This window comes from Strigops habroptila, chromosome 3 (genome assembly GCF_004027225.2).
Source record: "Strigops habroptila isolate Jane chromosome 3, bStrHab1.2.pri, whole genome shotgun sequence".
NCBI lineage: Eukaryota > Metazoa > Chordata > Aves > Psittaciformes > Psittacidae > Strigops > Strigops habroptila.
In genome coordinates this window covers 86,179,381-86,201,797 of record NC_044279.2, presented here as the reverse complement: position 1 = coordinate 86,201,797, position 22,417 = coordinate 86,179,381, and the positions used below count along the sequence as shown (strand labels likewise).

The 22,417-nt window shown below is 43.2% G+C and overlaps 2 protein-coding genes across 12 annotated transcripts in view; both read left to right on the top strand.

Annotated features, from left to right (window-relative positions):
* ADAMTS3 (ADAM metallopeptidase with thrombospondin type 1 motif 3) overlaps positions 1-6,906 on the top strand; it is a 95,404-nt gene extending 88,498 nt beyond the window's left edge. The window contains exons 21-22 of the mRNA XM_030478026.2: positions 1,151-1,268; positions 4,163-6,906. Coding sequence (XP_030333886.1) covers positions 1,151-1,268; positions 4,163-4,740 — 696 coding nt within the window. The 3' untranslated portion in view covers positions 4,741-6,906. The remainder of the gene's footprint in view (positions 1-1,150; positions 1,269-4,162) is intronic.
* A 4,043-nt stretch (positions 6,907-10,949) lies between these two features.
* The window catches only part of LOC115604704 (probable bifunctional methylenetetrahydrofolate dehydrogenase/cyclohydrolase 2), a 59,688-nt gene continuing 48,220 nt past the window's right edge, over positions 10,950-22,417 (top strand). For 2 of the 11 annotated variants that reach the window (XM_030478028.1, XM_030478027.1), the window contains exons 1-3: positions 10,957-11,159; positions 17,584-17,768; positions 19,039-19,161. In XM_030478028.1, coding sequence (XP_030333888.1) covers positions 11,020-11,159; positions 17,584-17,768; positions 19,039-19,161 — 448 coding nt within the window. In that variant the 5' untranslated portion in view covers positions 10,957-11,019. Of the gene's footprint in view, positions 11,160-12,746; positions 13,024-17,583; positions 17,769-19,038; positions 19,162-22,417 lie in introns of those variants that run through there. The other 9 variants (XR_003990385.1, XM_030478035.1, XM_030478034.1 and 6 more) reach the window with 7 other exon arrangements.

The window sequence follows — 22,417 nt, the reverse complement described above, 5'->3', positions numbered from 1 at the left end:
GCAAGGAAAATATTCACAATAGACAACCGTGTCCTGGGCTGCATCCCCAGCAGTGTGAGCAGCAGGTCGAGGAAGGGGATTCTCCCCCTCTGCTGTGCTTTGGGGAAACCCCCCCTGCAGCCCTGCGTTCAGCTCTAGGGCAGTGACACAAGAGGGAGGTGGAGCTGTTGGAGCAAGTCCAGAGGAGGCCACAGAGATGCTGCGAGAGCTGGAGCACCTCTGCTCTGGAGACAGGCTGAGAGAGCTGGGCTTCTTCAGCCAGGAGAAGAGAAGGCTCCAGGGAGACCTTAGAGCCACTTCCAGTGCCTAAAGGGGCTACAAGAAACCTGGAGAGGAGCTTTGGAGAAGGGCCTGTTAGGGACAGGACAAGGGGGAATGGCTTTAAACTGACAGAGGGGAGATTGAGATGAGAGCTTAAGAAGTTCTTCCCTGTGAGGGTGGAGAGGCACTGGCACAGGTTGCCCAGAGAAGCTGTGGCTGCCCCATCCCTGGCAGTGTTCAAAGCCAGGCTGGACAGGGCTTGGAGCAACCTGGTCTCGTGGAAGGTGTCCCTGCCTGTGGTAGAGGGTTGGAACTGGATGAGCTTTAAAGTCCTTTCAACCCAAAACACTCTGTGATTCTATGAATATCAGATACACAGTCCAGCAAAAGAAATGTTGGAAGTTTGCTTGTTTTTCTCCAAGTTGCCTCCTTCTCCCTTCCCTGCTTCTGAGGGTCACATAACATTTTTTACTCACTTGGACTGTTTTGGAATCAGAGTTTCTGCAAGTGTTGATATTGTTGTAATGACTTTGGAGCAAACAGCTGAACCCTACAGCTAACTCAGTGAACACTGGGTTTCTTTGCCCTTGGTATTCTCTTTACATTGTGTTGTCAAGATCAGGTATTGGCTTAGAGGAAGAAAAAGCAGGAAAATTCATAATATGCTCTGATAATAAATTTAACATTGCAGAAAGCAAGAACCAAGGAAAAAAACCATCCTCTTTTGCCAACTTCTCTATATAGTCAGCCTTCACTTAAGTCGCCTTTCAAAACCAATTGCTGGAATGTGCAGCCTGACCTGAAAGCCAACCTTGGGCTATTTTAGACACATGAATTTTCGCACATGGCTGTGAAAGCTCAATATCCTGTCTTGTGTTGCATTCCATAGTGTTCCGTGACCTGTGGGGAGGGAACTGAGACCCGGCAGGTCATGTGCCGTGCCGGTGACCAGTGCAATGGAGAAAAGCCAGAAGCAGTGAGGGTTTGTAAACTCGCTCCCTGTAACGGTAAGAGAATGTCTCAAAATGACTGTGGGCATTTTATGGGTTGTGGGTAGCAGTTTTATAGGATGAGGGTCACAGACATTCCTGCCTCAGTGCAGCCTGTCAGGAGAGCACAGTGCTGGACAGAGATGCTAGGCACCCTTCCTTGGAGATTATCCCACCTTTTTTCCAGCTAAAGGCTCCCTGTTGTTTAGTCCAGCACATTACTGATACCATAGCTGCAGGTGATCTGTGCTTCTCACACACTTGTTTTGTAAAGATGATAAAATAGGGGGTCAAACACATGAGCCAGAGGTGCATGGGCAAAAATTTGGGCTGAAATTTTGGTGGTCAATCCAAATTAAACCCTGCTTGACCTCTAAATCCCAGGATAAGTTTTACAAGCCACCAATTGAGGAAATGAAAAAAAAGCTTCATAAAAATGGAAGCACAGAGCATTGATAAGGTTCCTGGGAATCTCATTACATTGTTCTCATAGTGTTTTCTGAACGGATTTTTAAGCTTTTGATGACAACAAAGCCTTTCTTCCTTTGTGTCCATGACTTTCGTAAGAGTTGGGGGTTAGTTGGTTTTTAAATCCCTCATGGTAGTCATCACTAGCTGGTAGAAAAAACAGAGTAAGGATTCTTTGAAGGTGCAACATGCTTTCCCACAGAGTGATTCTAAGTGTTTCCCTAAGTCTGGTCAAGGTGTCTGCTTTTGCTCTTGTTTTCTGCCAGTGAAAGAACTCGGGGCAGAAAACAATTCTAAAGAGTTATAAAATGTTTTACCCACTAGGTGGGAGCAAACCACTACCTGTGACTCTCTAAACGAGTGCAAGATTCAAACCCCTGTTTTTCCCTGGTGAGAAATCTGACTTTAAGCATATCAGAACTTTTGACAAGGGCCTGTAGGGACAGGACAAGGGGAATGGCTTTAAACTGGCAGAGGAAAAATTTAGTTTAGATGTAAGGAAGAAGTTCTTCCTGTGCAGGTGGTGAGGCCCTGGCTCAGGTTGCCCAGAGAAGCTGTGGCTGCCCCATCCCTGGCAGTGTTCAAGGCCAGTCTAGACGGGGCTTGGAGCAACCTGCTCTAGTGGAAGGTGTCCTTGCCTTTGTATTTCCCATGCAAAATTCCTGCTGAAAATTGTCAGCAATGAGTATGTCCCTGTGCAAAGGTGTGGATTTAATGCTAAGTTTGCAAGAACCACCAAACATCTATCCAAGGAAGCACATCAGGGTTAGGAGCAAGGGTAATCTTTATATGACTTGCCATAGTCATATAATTTGCTATTTCTAAACAAGGTCCTACAACCCCAGTGACGTATGTGTGGAATTCGACTGAGTTCGGTGGAATTAAACTGATTGACACTGATGGAGAGGTTGGGCTCCAGTGAATATTGGAAAACAGGAAAACTTGGTCACCCCACATAGTGTTGACATGTGTTGAGGCGGCATCTGTACACAGGTGACAAAATATCACAGTACAGAAAGCAAATTTAATTTCAGAGCTGAACAAGTGGTGTCACATGCCATCTGTTGCTCAGTGAGATGTTGACTACATAACTGCTAACTGTGAATGGAAGACAAGACGTGGAACAGACTTTCTCAATAGCTGGGGTTAACTTTTGGCTTTCCACATGAGAGTTTTGCATACTCCTGTTTTAAGTGAAATCCATCAACAGCAGTTCAAGCCAGCCATGATATCTGGGAAGAACTCTGCTAGTGGAAGGTCTTTGCTGGTCTCTCACAGGGAGACATGTTTGAGTAGAACCTGACACTACAGCACATACCCTATTTGATGGTCCCTAGAGATGTCTGTGGGAAGGGAATTACTGATTTTAAAATAGGAAAATGCTCTTCTGCGTGATGTTGACCCTGCTGCAGGGCTGGACGAGGTGGCCTTCTGAGACGCCTTCCTGCGTTACTCAGTTGGGCGTTCATGCTGCCAAGGTGCACAGTATTCCAAACTACACGGATAAAAAACAGCATAAATGAGCAGTAGGAAAGAGAATAAAAAGGAAGTATTAAAATTCCTAATTGCAAAATCTGCAGCTCATTTCAAATGCCCAGAGCCAACCTCCCACCTTCCTCCATGCTGTGACACAGCTCTGCTCAGATGCTAACTGAGAATTGGACTTGTCTTCTGTGAAATGAGAGTGAAGTTTTAATTTCAGCTCACATTCCCATACAGAATACCACACCACCCAGGGTATAGGGTACTGACTGTGTATGGACTGACTGTACCTTGGTACCTTTCTCCATTTGTGGAACAAATATCCAGCAAATGCCTAAAGAGATGTTGACATTTAGGGGATCTCTGACAGATCTTGGACCTATGAAAGATCTTTTCCCTTACTGAAAGCAATGCCACACACTTAACTTCAAGGCATTGTACACCTCGCCTATCTGTTAAGAGCTTTCCTTCGCTTCTCCAGTCACTGAAAAACTCAGGCTATCCAAACAAAGCTTTATCCAACTATAGCATTTTAAGACATCATCTAAAAGGCATCTTTGAGAGATACTTCTTGGGATTTACTTCTTTAAGGGAAGATTTAATTGTTTTTAATGATATTGCTACATATGTCCTCAGGCTAGAGGTGACCTGGGGGTGGGTAGAACTACATCTGGCCTGGTATGTGGGAACTCTAGTAGGTCAGCGCTGGAAATTGTCTGTAGCCCTTTGCAAATATAATATGCCCTTCCACAACTCTTTGCTTCTGGTTTGTGCAGAACTGATGTTTTCCAAGTGACGGCCAATTTCTTTGGTTCCAAACTAGGGTTATTTTTGAGGGTGGTTCAGGGCATGAAGCATCTCAGGTTGTCTATTTAGAGCAGCCCATCATTTGTGAAACATGCTCTTGGGACATTTCAGTGCTCTTCACTAGACCTGCCATCAACATGACATTTGTTTTGCAGATGAGCCCTGCCTGGGAGACAAATCCATCTTCTGTCAAATGGAGGTGCTTGCACGGTACTGTTCCATCCCCGGCTACAACAAGCTGTGCTGTGAGTCCTGTGGCAAGCGCAGCAGCACCCTCCCACCACCATTCCTCACCAAAACTGCTGCAGCTGAAGAGGAAGCAACATTTGATCAGAGCCACCTGCCTGGGACGTTGATGGTACCAACGCTGGCAGTGTCCCACCAGACACAGTTCCTGCCTGGGAGGAGTAATCTGGGCAGGCTTCCTTCTGGAGAAGAAGACACCAATCCACACATCTCCCTGCCCAACACCAAGCCCAGTGGGGCTGAGTTCCCGCAATGGAGAGTTCCTCCAGCAAAGAAGACTTCTAGGCTGTTGGCTTTGCTGCACCAGTCACCTGCCAATAGCAGCAGTCTCAGTCCTCACCATGCCCTTGGGTTGGCAGCGGCCATTCCTGCGGTGCCAGCTAATAACACCATAGCAGGGGCTCCTTCTCTATCAAGAACCTCAAGGAAGAGCGAGAAGCATATTGAGAAGAGGTCGCCTTCAAGGTCCTCCACTGTGGAACGATGAACATGAATGCCTTGTGAGGATAGCCATTGAATGAAGCTTGTTTTGGCGCTTTAGGTTTCATTTCCTTACTTCTAGACACTATGGTGCATGCTGCTTTCCACAAGCAAGACACTGTAGGTCATCAACTCATTTTCCTTGTAAATACAAAGAACGAGAAGTGCTGGTTCACTTTCTAGTTGCTCCTCCTGTCCTTTTCCCATCCTGCGTTACCTGGCTGGCTTGAACGCATTGGAGGAACACACCAAAGGATACTCCTCATGGTGAGCAGGTGTTGCTGAGAGCATCGGTCAAGCTCCAATACAGAAAAGCGGCCCTGACCTCAGGGTTCTAAACACTCACATGTAGAAAAGCCCCATCACAAGAGGTACCAGATGTTTACACTCTACAAAATACTTTGGCAATGGAACAAGGGAATCCTAAGACTTGTTTTGCTAATTTATCTATAGAAATGGATCTTGTATGAGCAACTTTGCACCGTTGTGTAAATCCTGTATATTGCAGAAAAGCAGTATTATTTTTAAGAGGTTTGTGCTGTCAGACAACCGTTGACCTATGTTGCATTCTGGACAAGTGCTAGGTGCCTGCCACTGAGTGCTGCCTTATTGCCATTCCGAGAGCTGATGTGTAAAGCAGCATTGTCATGAAAGGAGGAGTACCATTTTCAGACGAATTACATCTCCTGACACTAGGAAAGGGTGTTTACCAACAGTGTGATGCTTTCTTTTGAAACGAGGGAAAATGCATGAACCTAAAGGTCTAGTTCTAGCCCATGAAAAGTAGGTTTAGAAACTTTAGTGTAACTCCAGTCACAGGTTGGAAAAACCATTTTATGTGCCTGTGAGATGATCACTGAGCTGGCATCACCTCAGTGTGGGGGCAGCAGTGCCGTCCCTTAGGTTTCCCTTTGCTGAAGAGGTCGGACTGGAGTAGGAAGAAGCCATGTAAATACTGTAAGTACTGTAATGTCCACCAGTCAAACACGAGTTCTGTTCTCCAGCTGATCGCTTTGTAATTTCTGAAGCTGAGAAAGCATCACAAAGCTAGAGTAGGCACTAACAAGAAATAGCTGTGACAAGAAAACAGATTTATTATTGTTTTTCCAACTGGAAGAATTGATTTCAAGGTGAGATAGATATTTATTTTTCAGCAGGGTTCACCTCAAAGCTCCACAACCACAATGCATCTGACTGCAAGAACGTGCTAGTACTTTATGTCGATACCCATCTTGTTCACAGTCCACCCAGTCGCACTCTCTCCTGTGTGTTGCTGTAAAGTACTTGTATATAGGATTGAGAACTAAAGATATTTATTAAAAGTGGATTTCTTGATAGTATTTTATGTACTAAATATTTACACTAAGGGCAATTGACTGTTCTTTTTTGCTAAGATAAAATAGAGATGTGTAATTAGCCACGTGTACATGCTATGTCATATGGATAGAACAGAAATTTAAGCTAATTAAACTACTGTAGAGAAATTGTTGATCTTCTGCTTTAAAAATAAGTAAGTCTTATGACAGCTTTTTTATTCCAAGCATCTTTAATTTCTAAACAGGTTATTAAAGTTTCACGTGCAATTTTTGCTTCCTCATAAAGAGCCCTCATGATCTACCCATTTAAAAGGCCAGTGAGTACATCCTCCTAAAATGCTACCAAGTAGATCAGGACCCCAAAGATGACATTCTAGAAACATCAGTAGTGATTATGCAGAGTCACCAGGAAGAAATAAGGATGAAAATTTTGTAAAATTAAGGATGAAGACTTTTAAAGGAGAATATGGTAGGTTGATGCTGTTGGGGGAAGTCCAGGGTCATAGCGTGCATCGCACTGTGTGCCATCTAACCCACCAAAGTACTGACACCCCTACAGAACTGCTGCTGCATTTCCACAGGACTTTTGAAGGACCAAGAAATCTGCTTTAAGCAGATGGCGCAGAGCCTCAAACAGACAAATAGGGTGTGTTTGTTTCTTTGCAATTCCTCCAAAGGCAAATTCTCTTTTCTCTTTCTCTTTTAAGCATATACAGTGTGGGTGTAGATAATCCTTGTACCTCTTGGATTTCTTTTCTACCAAGTTTATTTCTCTTTCTGTCAAACGTACACTACTGACTGATACTGTTTGTTGTATTGGGGAGCATGTAACAATAAAATCTTTCACATGAAAAGCCTTTCTCTGGTCTGATTCACATGGGAGGATCCGGCTTCTGCATTTTCAAGCTATGTCTTCTACAAAATGAAGGGCTGTTTATATCCCAGGCGTGACTGTTGCAGCAGAGGAGAGAAGAATTCCACACAGTTCTGTCAAGGTAAGCCTCCTCTTTTGCCTCTTCTTTTTTTTTTTTAACCAAAACCCAGCAAATTAATACTAAGAAGATACAACACAAATTTCCAACCCACTGCATTGACAAAAGAAGTTTGTATCACTCAGTTTGGCTTCAGGTCTCAGCTAAACCTCTGCTGTACAACATTCCTGTACATAACCTCGTTCATGCTACATTCAGGCTGAGAGAGCTGGGCTTGTTCGGCCTGGAGAAGAGAAGGCTCTGGGGAGAGCTTAGAGCAGCTTCCAGTGCCTAAAGGGGCTACAAGAAACCTGGAGAGGGGCTTTGGAGAAGGGCCTGTAGGGACAGGACAAGGGGGAATGGCTTTAAACTGACAGAGTTTAAACCAGTCTGTGATTCTGCCAAAAATTACATTCTCTGAGTATGTTCTTGGCAGTTCTGAGCTGGGCAAGTAAATCTGAAGTAAGTGTCTAGTTGAATTCAAATTCTCATCAAGAGCACTAATACTGATATTTCATAAGCAAGTCTTAAAGTGCCATTTAAGCCCCACTTGAGAGTGCTAAAATACTATTAATCCCATTTCAGCATGCAGACTGTTAGGGTACATGGCTTGTAACTGGCAATAATAGCACTTGTAAACCACACTGGTTTTCCACCTCTGGAATGGCAATACCTGACAGGTGTCTGTTTAAATGGGAAATGGCAACTTGAGCTGCTCTTGCAACTTAAGCATATTGCCAGGTGAGAGCTTCCTGTTAAAATACTTTTTACATATCTTTGAAAAGACAATTTGAGCCTGGAACCCTTGGAATTGTAACCAAGACAGAGACTTCAGCAGCTTTAACCAGCATCTTGGGAAGATGCTGAAAATCTCTATTGAAATAGAAGTCTTTTCCAGGTCTTTCAAAGGCACAAAGGGAGTTAAGGTTTAGGTCCTGAGTTCAGCTGGTTTATCTTTCATTTTTCTCCTTAGTAGCTGGTGCAGTGCTGTGTTTTCGACTTTAGTCTGAGAACAATGTTGATAACACACCAATGTTTTTAGTTGTTGCCAAGTAATGCTTACCCTGATCAAGGACTTTCTCAGTCTCATGCTCTGCCAGTGACGAGGGACACAAGAAGCCAGGAGGGAGCAGAGACAGGACACCTGACCCAAACTAGCCAAAGGGGTATTCCATACCACAGCACGTCATGCCCAGTATATAAACTGGGGGGAGTTACCCAGAAGGCCCAGATCACTGCTCAGGTCAGGCTGGGTATCGGTCAGCGGGTGGTGAGCAACTGTATTCTGTCCCCTTGTTATTTCCCTTATTATTATTATTGGTGGTAGCAGTAGTAGTTTTGTATTATACCTTAGTTACTGGACTGTTCTTATCTCAAACTGGGGGATTTACATTTTTTCCATTCTCCTCCCCATCCCTCTGGGAGGTGAGGAGGGGGAAAAGGGGAGGGGAGTGAGCGAGTGGCTGCGTGGTTCTGAGTTACCGGCTGGGCTTAAACCACGACGGTAACTTGGTATGAACGCAGTGTAAAACAGGTCAGGTTTCTTTCAGGGGCTTCACGCTTTCCCCCACGTGGGTTTTTTCCCTAATTTTTCCCTAATTCTCTGGAAGAAAGGCAGCTGCTGCTGCACCAGCAGGAAGGAAGAAGACAGGAGAGCAATTTTGGGTTTTCAGAGCTGGGAAACTGGAGGTACACAAAAGATCCTGTGCAGGAAGAACAAGGCTTTAGAAGGATCGATCAGTAAAATCACATGTTATTATTCAGACAAATAAATCCCCATCTGCCAACCCACAGAAGTATCTGCCCTTTTTTATTACTTGTCTTTCAGGCTCTGAGCAGTAGGGCTTTGTTGGAATGATTTAGTTTTAGGTCCCTGTGACTGTGCTAACATGGAAGAGAAACCCCCATCCCTATTTATGGAGCATATTCTGCATAGATGAAGACGATTCCCAGGCTGCTGGGAGAGAGATTCCTTTTAGTGACAGAGATTTGTCACAGTAGAGAACAGTTTCTAAAAAATAAAAAAGGGTGGGAGTGAGGGGGTATTTTATGTGGTTTATGTATTCTGTGTTTTACGCTATTTTTTTCAGTCCATCCAGATGCTGTGCATTTTACTGAGAGACACATGGATTGCCTAGTCCCTGGGGGCTGCTTCTCAGGATCTTGCAAGGAGTTTCCTTTGGAGTGAAGTAAGGAACCCCACACACACACTCTAGGGATGCTTACAGCACTTGGAGATGACCGCAGTTCCAAAAGGATTTGACTGGCCTCTCACCCAGCAAACTTCCAGCCTGATGGAATGAGGACCTCCAGCCTGAGGACTGGAGAGTCCCCAACATCTGGGAGAGCAGAGATGTGATGCCTGGCACTACTGAAAGAGACGCACAAGTAATAACCTTTCTGCTTGTCATTTGGCATTAATTTTATAGGCTTTATGCCATTTCTTTTGAGTAAAACACAATATTTTAGCCTGTTCGTTTACCCATGTTCCACATGGTAAGGAAACTACAGAACCCCTTTGAAATTGGGCAGGTGCTCAACCCCCATGTATACACAGATAACAGAATAGTGATTTACCTTGTAGGGAAGAGCCATGGCTCCTCCTTTCCCTTTTTTTAGGGTGACTGCTTTGCACCGAACATGAACCTTGCATGGGTATTGATGAAATAAAATTATAATAGTACATTTCAATAAGTTAATCTCATGTGTGATCACTCAGACAACTTATCAACAGCAGGAGTGGGATTTTCTACCTCTTACTCAAATGCCATTGAGGGCTGAAGCTTAAAGTCCACAGCCTAGGTCCTGCATTAGACCTTGCCCATACCAGCAATGAAGACTCTCTGCTCAACCTCTTACCAATTCTGACCACCACATGTCTGCTGGGCCACCAGCCAGGCTGAACACTGGAGGACAAGCCAGCAGCAGCAACAGAGAGCAGAGAGTGCTGCAGCAGCCTTCTGGGGAGCAAACACCCAGACACAGCCACTCTGGCATTGGAATACCTGTATCCTGTAGCCTGACTACCCCTGAACATCCAAAACTAAAACATTTTAACACTCTCTGGAAATACATATGCTTGAAGCTTTAATGTATATTTGTACACAAACAGATTTAACAGATTAAACAGATGTTTAATAAATGTTGAGTTAGCTTGCCATGATGAAAGTAGTTCAAAGTCATTAGTAAACCCAATAATAAAGCATTCTGGTTTTGTGTTAAAATTGGATTGGTTTTCACAGTGCTGCCAGTCTGATCAGTTGTGGTTTCTCTGTATCAGATTCTGGGAGGTGCTTGGCTTGTTGAGCTGCTGCCGATGTCCCTGGCCCCTTCACCCCCCTCCCTGAATCAGCCTGCATCACCCTGCAGTCTCGGGTGTCACCCAGCGAGGGAAGAGTGGGAAGGGTGTCCCAAGAGAAGAGTGTAGGACCTCAGCCCGCAGCAGCTGGGGGCAGAGCGGGGAGCTCTGGCTCTGGCTCTGCCCTTGCTGCTGCAGTTCTGTCCATAAACCTGCTCCCCTTTGCCTCCTCTTCCCTGGAGGGCAGCAAGGGCCAGTTTGCTCCCACCAAGCTCCCCACTTCAGACATGGACACCCCACATGGACAAGGGCCTGTAGGGACAGGACAAGGGGGAATGGCTTTAAACTGACAGAGGGGAGATTGAGATGAGAGCTTAAGAAGTTCTTCCCTGTGAGGGTGCTGAGGCGCTGGCACAGGTTGCCCAGAGAAGCTGTGGCTGCCCCATCCCTGGCAGTGTTCAAAGCCAGGCTGGACAGGGCTTGGAGCAATCCCGGGCCACCACACGGGTGACGGCCAGCCCACAGGCGTGCCTTTACCCTTCCCTTCGCCGGGCGGAGTTTCCGCCTGGTCCCTCAGGCCCGTCCTTCCCGTCACAGCGACCAGCAGCTCCGCCCTCCGCAACGCGCCCGAGCCCGCTTCTTGCCGTGGCTCCTCCTTTCGTCGCTTGGTTGCGGCGGCGCTTCCGCCCGTCGGGACCGATATGGCGGCGACGACCGCCTTCACTTTTTCCTCCTCCGCGTTGCGTCCGGGCTTGGCGCCGCTCAGGAGGTGGCGAGCGCTCTCCCGCCCGGCGCCCCTGGCCGCCTACAGCACCAGCAGCTCCCCCCGCCGCGCCGCCAGGTACGCCGCACCGCTGCGGGTATCTTCTTCTTCACGCCTTCCTCTTTCCTGTTTTCTCCCGGTGCGGCGGGAGCGCTCTGGGGAATGGCGCGCTGTGCGCGCCGCCGCCGTTTAACGGTCGCGCTGGGAGCATGCGGCGGGAGCCAAACGCTTGTGGGGAGAGAGTCTTGTCGGCCGCTTCCGGGCCGAATTGTGGTTCTTCCCGAGAAAACGGGGCTCTGCAGGGTCAGCGCTAGCGGGAAGAGGTGTCGGGAGCGACGGAGGGAAGGAAGAAGGGCTGCGGCACCGGCGTGGTGGATCCAGCGGCGGGTTAAACGGTGCCCTGTCTTGGGGGAGCGCTTGCGATGGTCTTCTGCCTCCTCCTTGATGGGAATCTGGCTGTTAAACGTGTTTGCTCCTGTTAGAAGAGCCTCTCAGGGGATTTACACAGAATTACTATAATTTTATTTTCTCTTTTTTTGGCATCTCTGCTTATTTTTGCTGAGAGTTTGTTGGTATTTGAATGTTTGCTAAAGACTATATGTCTTCATCAAGGGATGTGATAGTGACAGCCCATTCCATTGCATTTTGCTGTCCTCCGTAAGGCAGGTGATGTGATACTGTGGTGCTCTATTGTTCGTGGGGGAGGAAAAAAAAAACCAAACCCCAACAAAAATACAAATTTTAACATTAAAATTAATAATAATATAAACAAATAAAAGCTGTGTGGTCACACTGCTCTCACATAGCACTGCAGCGGGCAGGGGTCTGCCTGTGTTTGCTGAGAGCCTGGATCCCTGGGCAGCACAGGATGCACAAACAGGGTGAGGACCAGTCTGGTGGCCTTGGGACCCTGTGTGTACTGTTTAATGTGTGGCAGGACTGTGCCTCTGGTGTTGGTATTGTGGCACGGCCACTACAAGCACCTGAGTGTGTGTGGGAGGATTTCAGCTGAACTCTGCCTTGTCAGCATTTTTGTTTGTACTGGAGTTGTTTATGTTGGGGCCCCAACGCAAGAGGGATGTGGACCTGCTTAAGTAAGTCCAGAGGAGGCCATGGAGATGCTTCGAGGGCTGGAGCACCTCTGCTCTGGAGCCAGGCTGAGAGAGCTGGGCTGGGTCAGCCCAGAGAAGAGAAGGCTCCAGGGAGACCTTAGAGCAGCTCCAGTGCCTACAGAGGCTACAAGAAACCTGGAGAGGGGCTTTTGGCAAGGGCCTGTAGGTAGAGGACAAGGGGGAATGGTTTTAACCTGACAGAGGGGAGATCAAGATGACACATTAGGAAGAAGTTCTTCCCAGTGAGGGTGGTGAGGCCCTGGCACAGGTTGCCCAGAGAAGCTGTGGCCGCCCCATCCCTGGCAGTGTTCAAGGCCGGGCTGGACGGGGCTTGGAGCAACACGGTCCAGTGGAAGGTGTCTCTGCCTGGGGCAGGGGCTTGAAACTGGATGAGCTTTAAGGTCTCTTCCAACCCAAACCACTCTGTGATTCTGTGAAGTACTAACCTTAAAGTTTCCTCCGTTCACCAGGTCACAAGCTGTATTTCTGCACAGTGGGTCCCTACTTCTGTTCTTTGCTGCTTGTAACTGGTTGGTTGGTTGGTTGGTTTTTTTCCAGTTCTGTGGAGCGTAGATGTTCCTGTAATGATTTTACAAAGGTTTTCATGTGGTACATACAGTACTGAGAACATCCCATTGTGATGCCCCATATGATGTTGGGCTTTTAGTGTATAGGGTGGTCTAAAATAGCAGCTGAGGTCTTTGTTTCTGTATTATCTTGCAAGTCACTGGATGCACAGATGAAAAGGATTCAGTACCTGAATTGTTCTGTTATAAACACAGGGTTCAGAATAAGAGAATCTGTATGCAGGAGGTTGCTGGAATTGGAAGGTGAGCTGAATTGAGGCATATTTAGTCTAGCAGGTGTGTAAGTGTATGCTGCCCTGATAAACTCTCAGGACCTGAAGTATTACATAGGGAGGAATGCTCAAAGCTTTAATAGTTGTAGAGTAAATCCAGAGACTTGAAAAATGTGGTATGAATAGATGGTGACCTTGTAGCAGATAGTGGGTTCTTGATAATGTTTATAAAAAGTTGTATTAGTGCATCTGTTTTCTTACTTTGGGAAGATAATTTCTGGAGTCAAGAAGGATGGAGAATAATCTTGGAAGGAGAAACTTTTCCATTTGGAATAGTAAATGAGAACACATTACCACCTGATTTGTTTCCTTTTCAGTGTTGGTATCTAAACCCCGAAATGGTTTCTGCTTTTTAGCCACCGGTATTTAAACAAGTTTCTTTGAGTAGCTTGGTAGGCAGTAGGGGGAAGCCTGTGTCTGGAGTTATTTTCAAGAAACGGATGATGCCCTTGGCAGTTTGTTTGTTCTCCTAGGGTTACTTTTTTTATTCCCCCATCTTAAACATTAGCAGAGGAAAGAAGTTGTTTCAGAACTCACCACTGTGCATTCCTTCCCTGTGCTGTTAGGGTAATATTTAAAATCAGCAATGTTCTACCATCCATGTGTCTGCAGAGTTCAAACAAGTGTCTGTGGCTAAATATGGTGTCTACTGGCTTAGATAATTTCCCCATGTGTTGAATTGTTCAGCATTTTTCATGTTTGAGTGTGCTGATAAACAGAGAAATACACATCATAGTAATATAACAAAACTTTAATCAGATGATGTTTTGCTCCAGTTGAGTAGTTTATTCTAGTAGAGACAGAGTGCACATCTTGTTTTAGACTGTCTCAGAAAGCATGGTGGGGTTTTTTTCCTCAATGTTCTGGGTATAGACTTGCTTGTCCCCCAGAATCTGATACAGAAAAACCACAACTGATCAGACTGGCAGCACTGTGAAAACCAATCCAATTTTAACACAAAACCAGAATGCTTTATTATTGGGTTTACTAATGACTTTGAACTACTTTCATCATGGCAAGCTAACTCAACATTTATTAAACATCTGTTTAATCTGTTAAATCTGTTTGTGTACAAATATACATTAAAGCTTCAAGCATATGTATTTCCAGAGAGTGTTAAAAATGTTTTAGTTTTGGATGTTCAGGGGTAGTCAGGCAAAGAAAAAGTTTATTGCTGAAGGATGTCAAGCTCTTATTCTCTTAATACCTAATGAAACATTTTGTTAATCTACTAGGGCTTTTCTTTTTCTTTTTTCCTTCTTCCCAGGGAGGTTTTTCATTGGAACTAAACCCACATTTCTGTTATACAACAGGCCATGCATGTTTCCTTGGTATGCTGAGTTTGTACCCTTATCTTAACAATTGGGATGAAATTGTGAACCCACTGGAACTAATAATGATCAAGAGAGATAATAAATACTGCTGTATTCCTAGAAAATAGAGGTAAAATACCATCATGCATTTTGCTTATTTTATCTGTCAAGCAAAGTTCAAGCAACAAAAGTTGAAATAGTCAAACACTGGATTTGTCAAGTGAATAATTATGGTGATTACGTTTAATTTATTAAAATCTTTCATAAGAAGAACAGTATGTCTTGCTGTAATGATGATCATCTGAGATATATTCTCAAGACTGAAATAATTAATTGTGGGAGTATTATTTTTTTCAGAGTAGTCTTAACTTGAAACAGGCAAGTTTTTGTCCTGGGGCTTTTGCTGACGCTTGTAGAACTCACTATTGTCTTCAGAAAGATGCAGGTGTTGAAGATCCCATTGCAGCACTTTCTGGATAGGGTGTACTACATACGTTCTGTCAAAGCTTAGAATGTGTGTGTGTGGCGATCTGGTTTTGGCACTGTTTTTCTGTTCATTTCCTTTGGTTTTGATCCTTGGATGACTGAGAAGGTTGAACATGAAAGGGTGAGAACAGTTAGTTTTAAGTAAGGACAGATCTTGGAAACTTAACAAGTTTGTGGCTAGATTTTAAGGAAGAGGCATGCACTTAAAAATTATTTGCTTAAAGATTAGGAAAACTTCTCCTTTGGCAATACATTTAGAGTAAAAATAGCATAGAAATGCAAAACACGTTCATGTGGATTTAGAATATCTTTTGTAACCCAAATATTATGTAGTCCTTGTATTCTTAAGTGTGTATGGCATTTCTACGCAGGCAAGCATTAGTTATTTATTTGGCGTAATGAGTACATGGAAAGAAGTGTCTGATGCCAAAGGCACATACAGGTAAAACATAAATAATGAAGATGAGAGACGATTATGAAAATGAGTACATACAGAGCAGGTCATACAGGAAAAGAATAAAACCACATCTGTTGGCTTAATTATTTTTTTATATATATGTATTGAAGTTAAACACTACAGAAACTTGTGTTTGGGAGGTAGCTATGGCTGGTGTAAAATTGAAGGAAACAAGGTATTCATGGCTTTTGTGTGCTAAGTATGTTTGTAAGACTTCGCTTTCCTTGCAGTTGGAGAAATTGTTATCAGCAGAGTGTGTTAATTTCTCTTTTTTTTAATAAATACTAGGTACTTTGGGTTGTTTTTTCTTATTTTGGTTGGTTTGGTTTTTTGTTGAAGTTATCATGGCACCTTGTTGGTGTCATTATAGAAATCACCTGGAGTCTCTGCTACACTATATCAGTTACAAGCGGTAGTCATGTTGAATTAATTTACTCAATTCGAAGCAGGAGTTCAACCTGTGTATGTGTGCATACATGTAAAGCTCTTCCTCTCCAAGAAGGAAGTGAAGGATGTTTGCAGCAGGGAAACCCTCTCCTTCTCATCCTTACTTTGTAGTAATGAGTTGATGGTCTCTGGTCAGGAGCTGATGAACCAGAAAGGTTTGGTTTTCTTACAGTGCCTCACAGCTCTGCTCCTTAGGAGTCAACTTGTCCATTAGTAACTTCAACTTTGCTTCAGTCTTGGTAGTTCTGCTTCTGCGGAGTTGGTGTTATTTTACAGAGTTTTTACATATAGAGTAGTATTTACTTTCTTGTTACTCTATCAGATGATTGTACCAAGAAACATGTACGTATCATGTTTGGATTCTTGATGTTTCTGTGAAGAGAGGTTCAGTTAGTGAAGGAGATAGCATAGGTGCAAGCTTGAATTGTTGTGGTATATGTCCTGTGGACATGTAAAAGCTGAGGAGTGGCTATGCTTGCTTACAGTGAGCAGGCAGGTGGGAAGGTGGAGAAGACTTTAGCGACCAGGAGAACAACCAAGGTAAGATAAAGCTGACACTTGGAAGATCTGAACAAAATAGTGCTTAAGGAAGTCCTGTTCAGTCAAGATGTACTTGATCTGTAAGCAGTTACCTGTTGAGGTCGGCATGGGAAGTTGATAAAAGATGTTAAGAGTTGTATTAAAGGGTATCTCTTAATATTATTGTCACCAAAGTGTCATTCAAGGGTGAGGATGGGGCTTGTAAGACTGAGTAGGGAATTCAACTTCCCTTCTATTCTGGGGTGCCTTTGGAGCGCTGTTAAGGTTTACCTCAGATGCCATTGGAAGTAAATTTTATTTTAAAATACATTTTGGAGGTTGTCATGTTACTGCTTATAAGTTGTTTGTTTATTTAAAGGGATTAAGCAGTAGTGGAAGTTAGCGAGATACTGCTATTTCCAATCCAGAGAAAATTACTTTTGGGTATCTTTCTCTTCCTTATGTAGCAGAGTCCTCTGAGAACCATTCCTCAGTAACCTAGAATGTAGGCTGGATTTCTCCATCTATCAGTCAGATAGAGAAGTTGAGTTTAGATGACTTTATCTAAGGCAATAGAAAGTCTGTGATTTTGCGTGGTCTTGTGGTTGCCTGGTCCTGTGTGGGCTCATTGTTGCAGCTGCTGTTCCCTCTCTACCATTCCCCTTCCACACCTTGTGCATTTAGCTTCTTTGGTCATGAAAATTTACTAAGAATGATTGAAACAGCAGAAACTTCTGAAATGAGTAAACTGCAGCTTACTCCTTTTGTCTGCTTGAAGTTACGGTTTTTTGGTCTTACAGAATACAACGTTTTAAACCAGATCAGTGGTACAATTTCTTGCTCTTTCCATCTCTTCCTGCTTTCTCCCCTCTAAGCACCACCACCACCAAGCAATAAAGTGTTAGTTTTTAAAGGCTACTTATCTGCTACAAAATAAGTTAACATTTTAGCATCTGAAAGTTATACATGCTGGAGGTTTCTTGTTTATTGCGGGTTGGTGAGGTGTGTGGGGGTCCACATCCTCAGTTGGGGTGATGATCACAGCCATGATAGAGGGAGAGAGGGGGACTGAGTAGTACCGGGCCAAGTTCAAGGCACAAGACTTTCAGTCTTTCTCTGCTTTTCTACATGGGTAGGGCAATGGTTGTGAGCCTTTCACCTTAGGACATTTATCTGTTGTAGTGCTGGCTGAGGGGCTAAGGGAGGTTACAGGAATTTAACCGTGTATTTAACGTGGTAGATTACACACTTAAGTGTCTTGTTTATGAAATCTTAGAGCTAAATATTGTGTGTGTTTTTGTCTTTCTAGTGATGAAGCAACCATTATCTCAGGGACAAAGCTCGCTCAACAAGTTTTGAAAGAAGTTCAAAGGGATGTAGAATTGTGGATGTCCTTTGGAAACAAGAGACCTCATCTCACTGTCATATTAGTAGGAGACAATCCAGCTAGTCATATTTATGTCAGAAACAAGATAAAAGCAGCTGCAGCTGTAGGTATGTGTTATGTGATATAAATGATCCTGGTAAGCATAAGATGCTGTTAGTTAAAAGTAAAAAAAAGTGAGGGGAGGAACACTCTTTGTATTTCAAGTTAATTTTGTACTGTTTTCCTCCTCTTCTTCCCTGAGGAACCTGAAGAAAAGGAGTCAAAGTAATTTTAATGGCACATGAATGGTAGCCATAAGTTCAATTCTGTATTTAAAAATGTTAGGGAGCAGTTTGCACCTTCATTGCTGGAAACTGGAAACTGAAGAACACTGGGGAATTTTTTGACAGTTCAGTGTCTTAACTGGCTTTGAGGGGCTTGGTGAATGAAGATAAAAGAGAAATTATGTTAGGTTTTAGTTCTTTCTTCAAGACAGTTTGGTTATTTTTTTTAAATTTTTTTTTTTAATGTGAAATACTTGCTTAAGAGCTTGCAGTACCTGTTAGATTCCTTATTTTTTATGTGCATTTTTCAGCCTAACTCCTCTGTGGTAGCAGTCCATCCTACCCTAGAATTGATGGGAACAGTGATTAAATAGATACTGAGAAAAGCCTTTTTCTTCTCAATGTCAATAATTTCTTCATAATATCAGTCTTCATGTGCATCTGCTGTATCTCATGGAATATTTGTCCCACTGAATGCTCTAAGTTCACAGCAGAGCCAGGCAAGCCAATCCAAATGCAAGGCTTTGCAGCTCTGAATAAGAAGGGCAACATTTCAGCCATAATGAAATCAAACAGTGAATTTAGGTGACTGATAACAACACCTCATCTTCAAATGAAAAGAGTATAATAGCCTAAATGGGATACCTGAGTGTTGTTGCTATTAGTGAAATGGCAATCTTTTGAAGTAACTTCAAAAACTTTCTTTTCTAATACCGAGTTTTGTGGTAGAAAAGCTGTCAGATAACATGCCAGTAATGCTAGTGTAGCTTTATCTGTTCAGTTGTAGTTGTAATTCTCAAAAGCATGTTTGTAGAAAAGTTAGATGCTTCATTTTCCAAATATTTTGAAGCTGTTGTTTGGTTTTGGAGCTGCTGGGTCCCACTATAGGTTGTTGGTGGTCGTTTATTTCTGTATGTTTTTGTTGCAAGATGGTATTTGACATCGAGAAATACAGCATTAAAGATCAGAAAACGACAATAGACTTTCTAGCAAGTCTTCCATGTTTATTTAAGACAGTTGTTAAACATCACACACATTTTCAAACAAAACGAGTAAGCTGTTTATAGATAAATTTCCTGGTACTAACATGTCTTCTGCTTTTGTTTTATATCAGGCATTTCTAGTGAGATCATACTGAGGCCTAAAGACATTTCTCAGGAAGAACTCTTAGATATGACTGTAAAACTCAACAAGGATTCAAGAGTTAGTGGTTTGTTAGTTCAGCTACCTCTCCCAGGTAGGTGACATCTTTTGTCCCACTCTTTGTGTACAGTCAATGTCAAATGAAAGGGTTTCACAGTTTTGAGTTTACAAGAGTATCTTGGTGACAGAAGAAACTCTTGAGAAAGGACATGCCTAAGGATTAGTTGAGGTGTTTTTGTGGTATACTAGCCTGCACTTAATTTTAAACAGAAACGCTAATTAAATCATGAGAGTCACTTCATATTTTCAACCTTGCCTTTTTTATAAGTTCAGTCGAATGCTATTTCAAGGAATTTCCCTCCACACACACAGTTTATCCAGTTTATTTATAGAGGTTTTTTTTTTTTTAACATGTTGCACTGTTTAGCCCTGAACTCCAAGACCTTTGCCATATTTTCCTCCCCTATATCATGCCAAGTTATACTGTCTCGCAGTGATTCCAGGTCTTGCCTTAAATATTTGATCATGTTTTCTATGCTGTCCCTAATGTTCCAGGTGAGCTTTGTGCTAAGGTCCTAAAAGCCTCTACTATATTCTTGGTTTTTATTTCACTTCTCCTAATTTGTAATAAAATCTCTCTGAAATATCACTTGCCAGTAGCTGGCAAAATGGGATTTTGGCGGTGATAAAACTTTTCATCTAACTCTACGTAAGTCAAACTGGTAAAACCACTTCATGCTTCCTGATGGAGAGGAACCCAAATTACTGGAGTCATGGTAATAAATTGACTGGCATGTTGGGTTGCCCACTCTCTGTGTTTCTAAGTGTTGTCTTTGATTGTACGTTTATACCATGTTCTGTGAGAGACAGGAGCTGTCTTTTTGGCATGTATACACACGATTTCTAGCAGTAGCTGGGACTCCAGGGGCTACTGTTTTTAAGTATCATCTCTGATAAGAATGAAGTTGAAGCTTTGTTTTGAAGTGAGCTCTTCGTTTCCACTCTTACTCCTAGTATCAGTCTTCACCTTCATGCAGTTCTCGCTGCCTTTATTTGATGTCAGCAGAGATGGGGTCAGGTGCTGAGTGTTATAGAGGAGGAGATGCTTGGTTTGTATTTGTAATAAACACCAGTGTTTGTGATTAGGAGGTTTGGCGTTTCCTATTATATGAAAGTGAAGTGAAATCAGCCACTTGTTGGAGTAAGTTGGCCACAAGGTGGAAGTATTACACAGGTAAGGAGACCTTGGAATCTTGGCCACCAAGAGAGGAACTCTGGGAGCTAATGGAATGTTGTTGGTTTACTTGGAACAAACATCTCTCCCACTAAGAACAGATTAGGGGAAATAGGTAATGGAACAATTTTCATTTCAGTAGTAAGAACTCATGCCAAAGGTGGAGCATTGCCAGCCTACAGATGGAAATTCTTCAGTCTGAAGGACGGCAGAGGAAATGGGCTCATCCAGTCTGCTCTTAAGCTGCCTGCCTTTGTTGATATGTGGTTCAAAACCAGACTTAAGTCTTGAAACTTCGTGAATTTAAACCTGTGCAACATTGAAAAAGAAAACAACCCTGAGGATAATTCTAGTTGTGTAATTCAAATGTCTGATGCTAGTCCAGTGTTTAAGTCCTGAAGTAAGTGGTTGAGGATCCCTCTCAAGAACATTATGTCTGTCCTGTAACTACATAAAGACTAATTAGCCTTCCTCTAGCATATGAAACTTGCTAGTTTGGGGCCTGGCTGTTGCCTGCCTTAGTAAAAACTTTGGAGTAATTTAATCAATAGCAGGACTTCTTCAATATTGCATTGTCTTTAGAGGAAACTTCAATATGCAAGTTATCATGAACAGCAAATGTTCAGGAAGTTCTTTCCAGAATAGCTGTCAGCTATAATTCTTATTATTTTTTTTTTCACTCCCAAAGGAACTTCATAAGCAAAAGGGCAGAAAGCTAATTTAGCTCATTTTCCAAAATTCTTCTAATTTGCATTGTAATGGAAGGAGACAAAGCTTTCAAGTTGTGATAACTTGATCAGTGGAGGCTGCTTATTCCAGAGTTGAGGTGGTTGTGTGGGGTTTGGGGTTTTTGCAGTAAACCACACACAGGTGTGGCTTTTGGTCAACCTGGGGATAAAAACAGAAGCAGAAAATAGCTTTGTTCTCTTCCACTGTTGTGAGCTGGAGCAACTTAACTTTGAGGATTGTCATCTTTGCCTGAGGAAAACTTCCTTTCTGTGCACCTTCAGAGTGCGTTACTTCTGATGTGGTAATGGTTTTGTGGAGAGTTTCCTGTATCTTTTTTAATTGCCTGGAAGATGGCTATGGAATGTTAGATCCTTATTTGAGATTGAAGATGGAAAACTCAACATTTTTTAGTTGTAAGCAACAAGGAAGTATGAGGCAGGGGGCCTGATGTCTCTCTGCTGTGCACAACTGCCAGCTGAAGAAGCGTGGCTGCTTTGGTGGAACTGACTGCTAAAGTCATAGCAGTGTCACAGTAGAGCTGCTCAAAATTATTTCTGGGGAGCTTGTTGCTGCTGCTGGGCAGCTTTCTCCTTGCTCTGTGTCTGCATTTCTTGATCTGCATAGTAGGTTTTCAAATCCTTTTTGTGCTATGTTTTTATTTTCATCAGTCTTCCCGTTCCAAACCCAGTCTTTATTTTTTGTATGTCAACAGTAGAGACACATTGTTTGTTGTGTAAGTAAGAGTTTCTCTCTGTGCATGTCAGAGGAGCTGGGCAAGAGATGCCTGGTGTAGTCTTGCAAGTTTGGTTAAAAGTGAAAGGGTGAGTGCAGAGACGAACATGGCATGCAGAGTAGCTCGGAATGACAGCAAGAGAGTTTGTTTGACTGTCAGTTGAGAGGAGGCTAAGCATGTTCTGTGAGACTGACAGTAACATCCTTCAGAAGTAGTCTTGTTCCTCTGGGTATAAATGAGGCTACTTGCAGTCAGGTGGGAACAAATCAGGAAAATAAATTTCTTAAGGCAAATAAAATGTACTCATTGAGTAACATAGTAACTGTCTATACAGTTGGGATTGAGCTGGTTTGCTTGTTTGTGGATGGCTTGCTCCAGCTGGTGTTGTAGAAGTGCCTGTGATGGGGAGGGAAAGATGTCCATATCCTCTCTTCTCCCTGTAAAGCATGACTTCTTTCCCGTACACATGAATGTATATGTGATCTGTCTGTATCTGGGAAACTGAAGACAGCAGTCAGGAGGTGTTTGTCAGAGCAGTGAAGTTTTTGTTTGATGAACAACTAACTTACCTAAGGTTAAAAATTTTCTCTTGCAAAACTGTTTAATAGACTACTCCAAATTTCTTTCCTCCCCCCCCCCCCCCTTTTTTTTTTT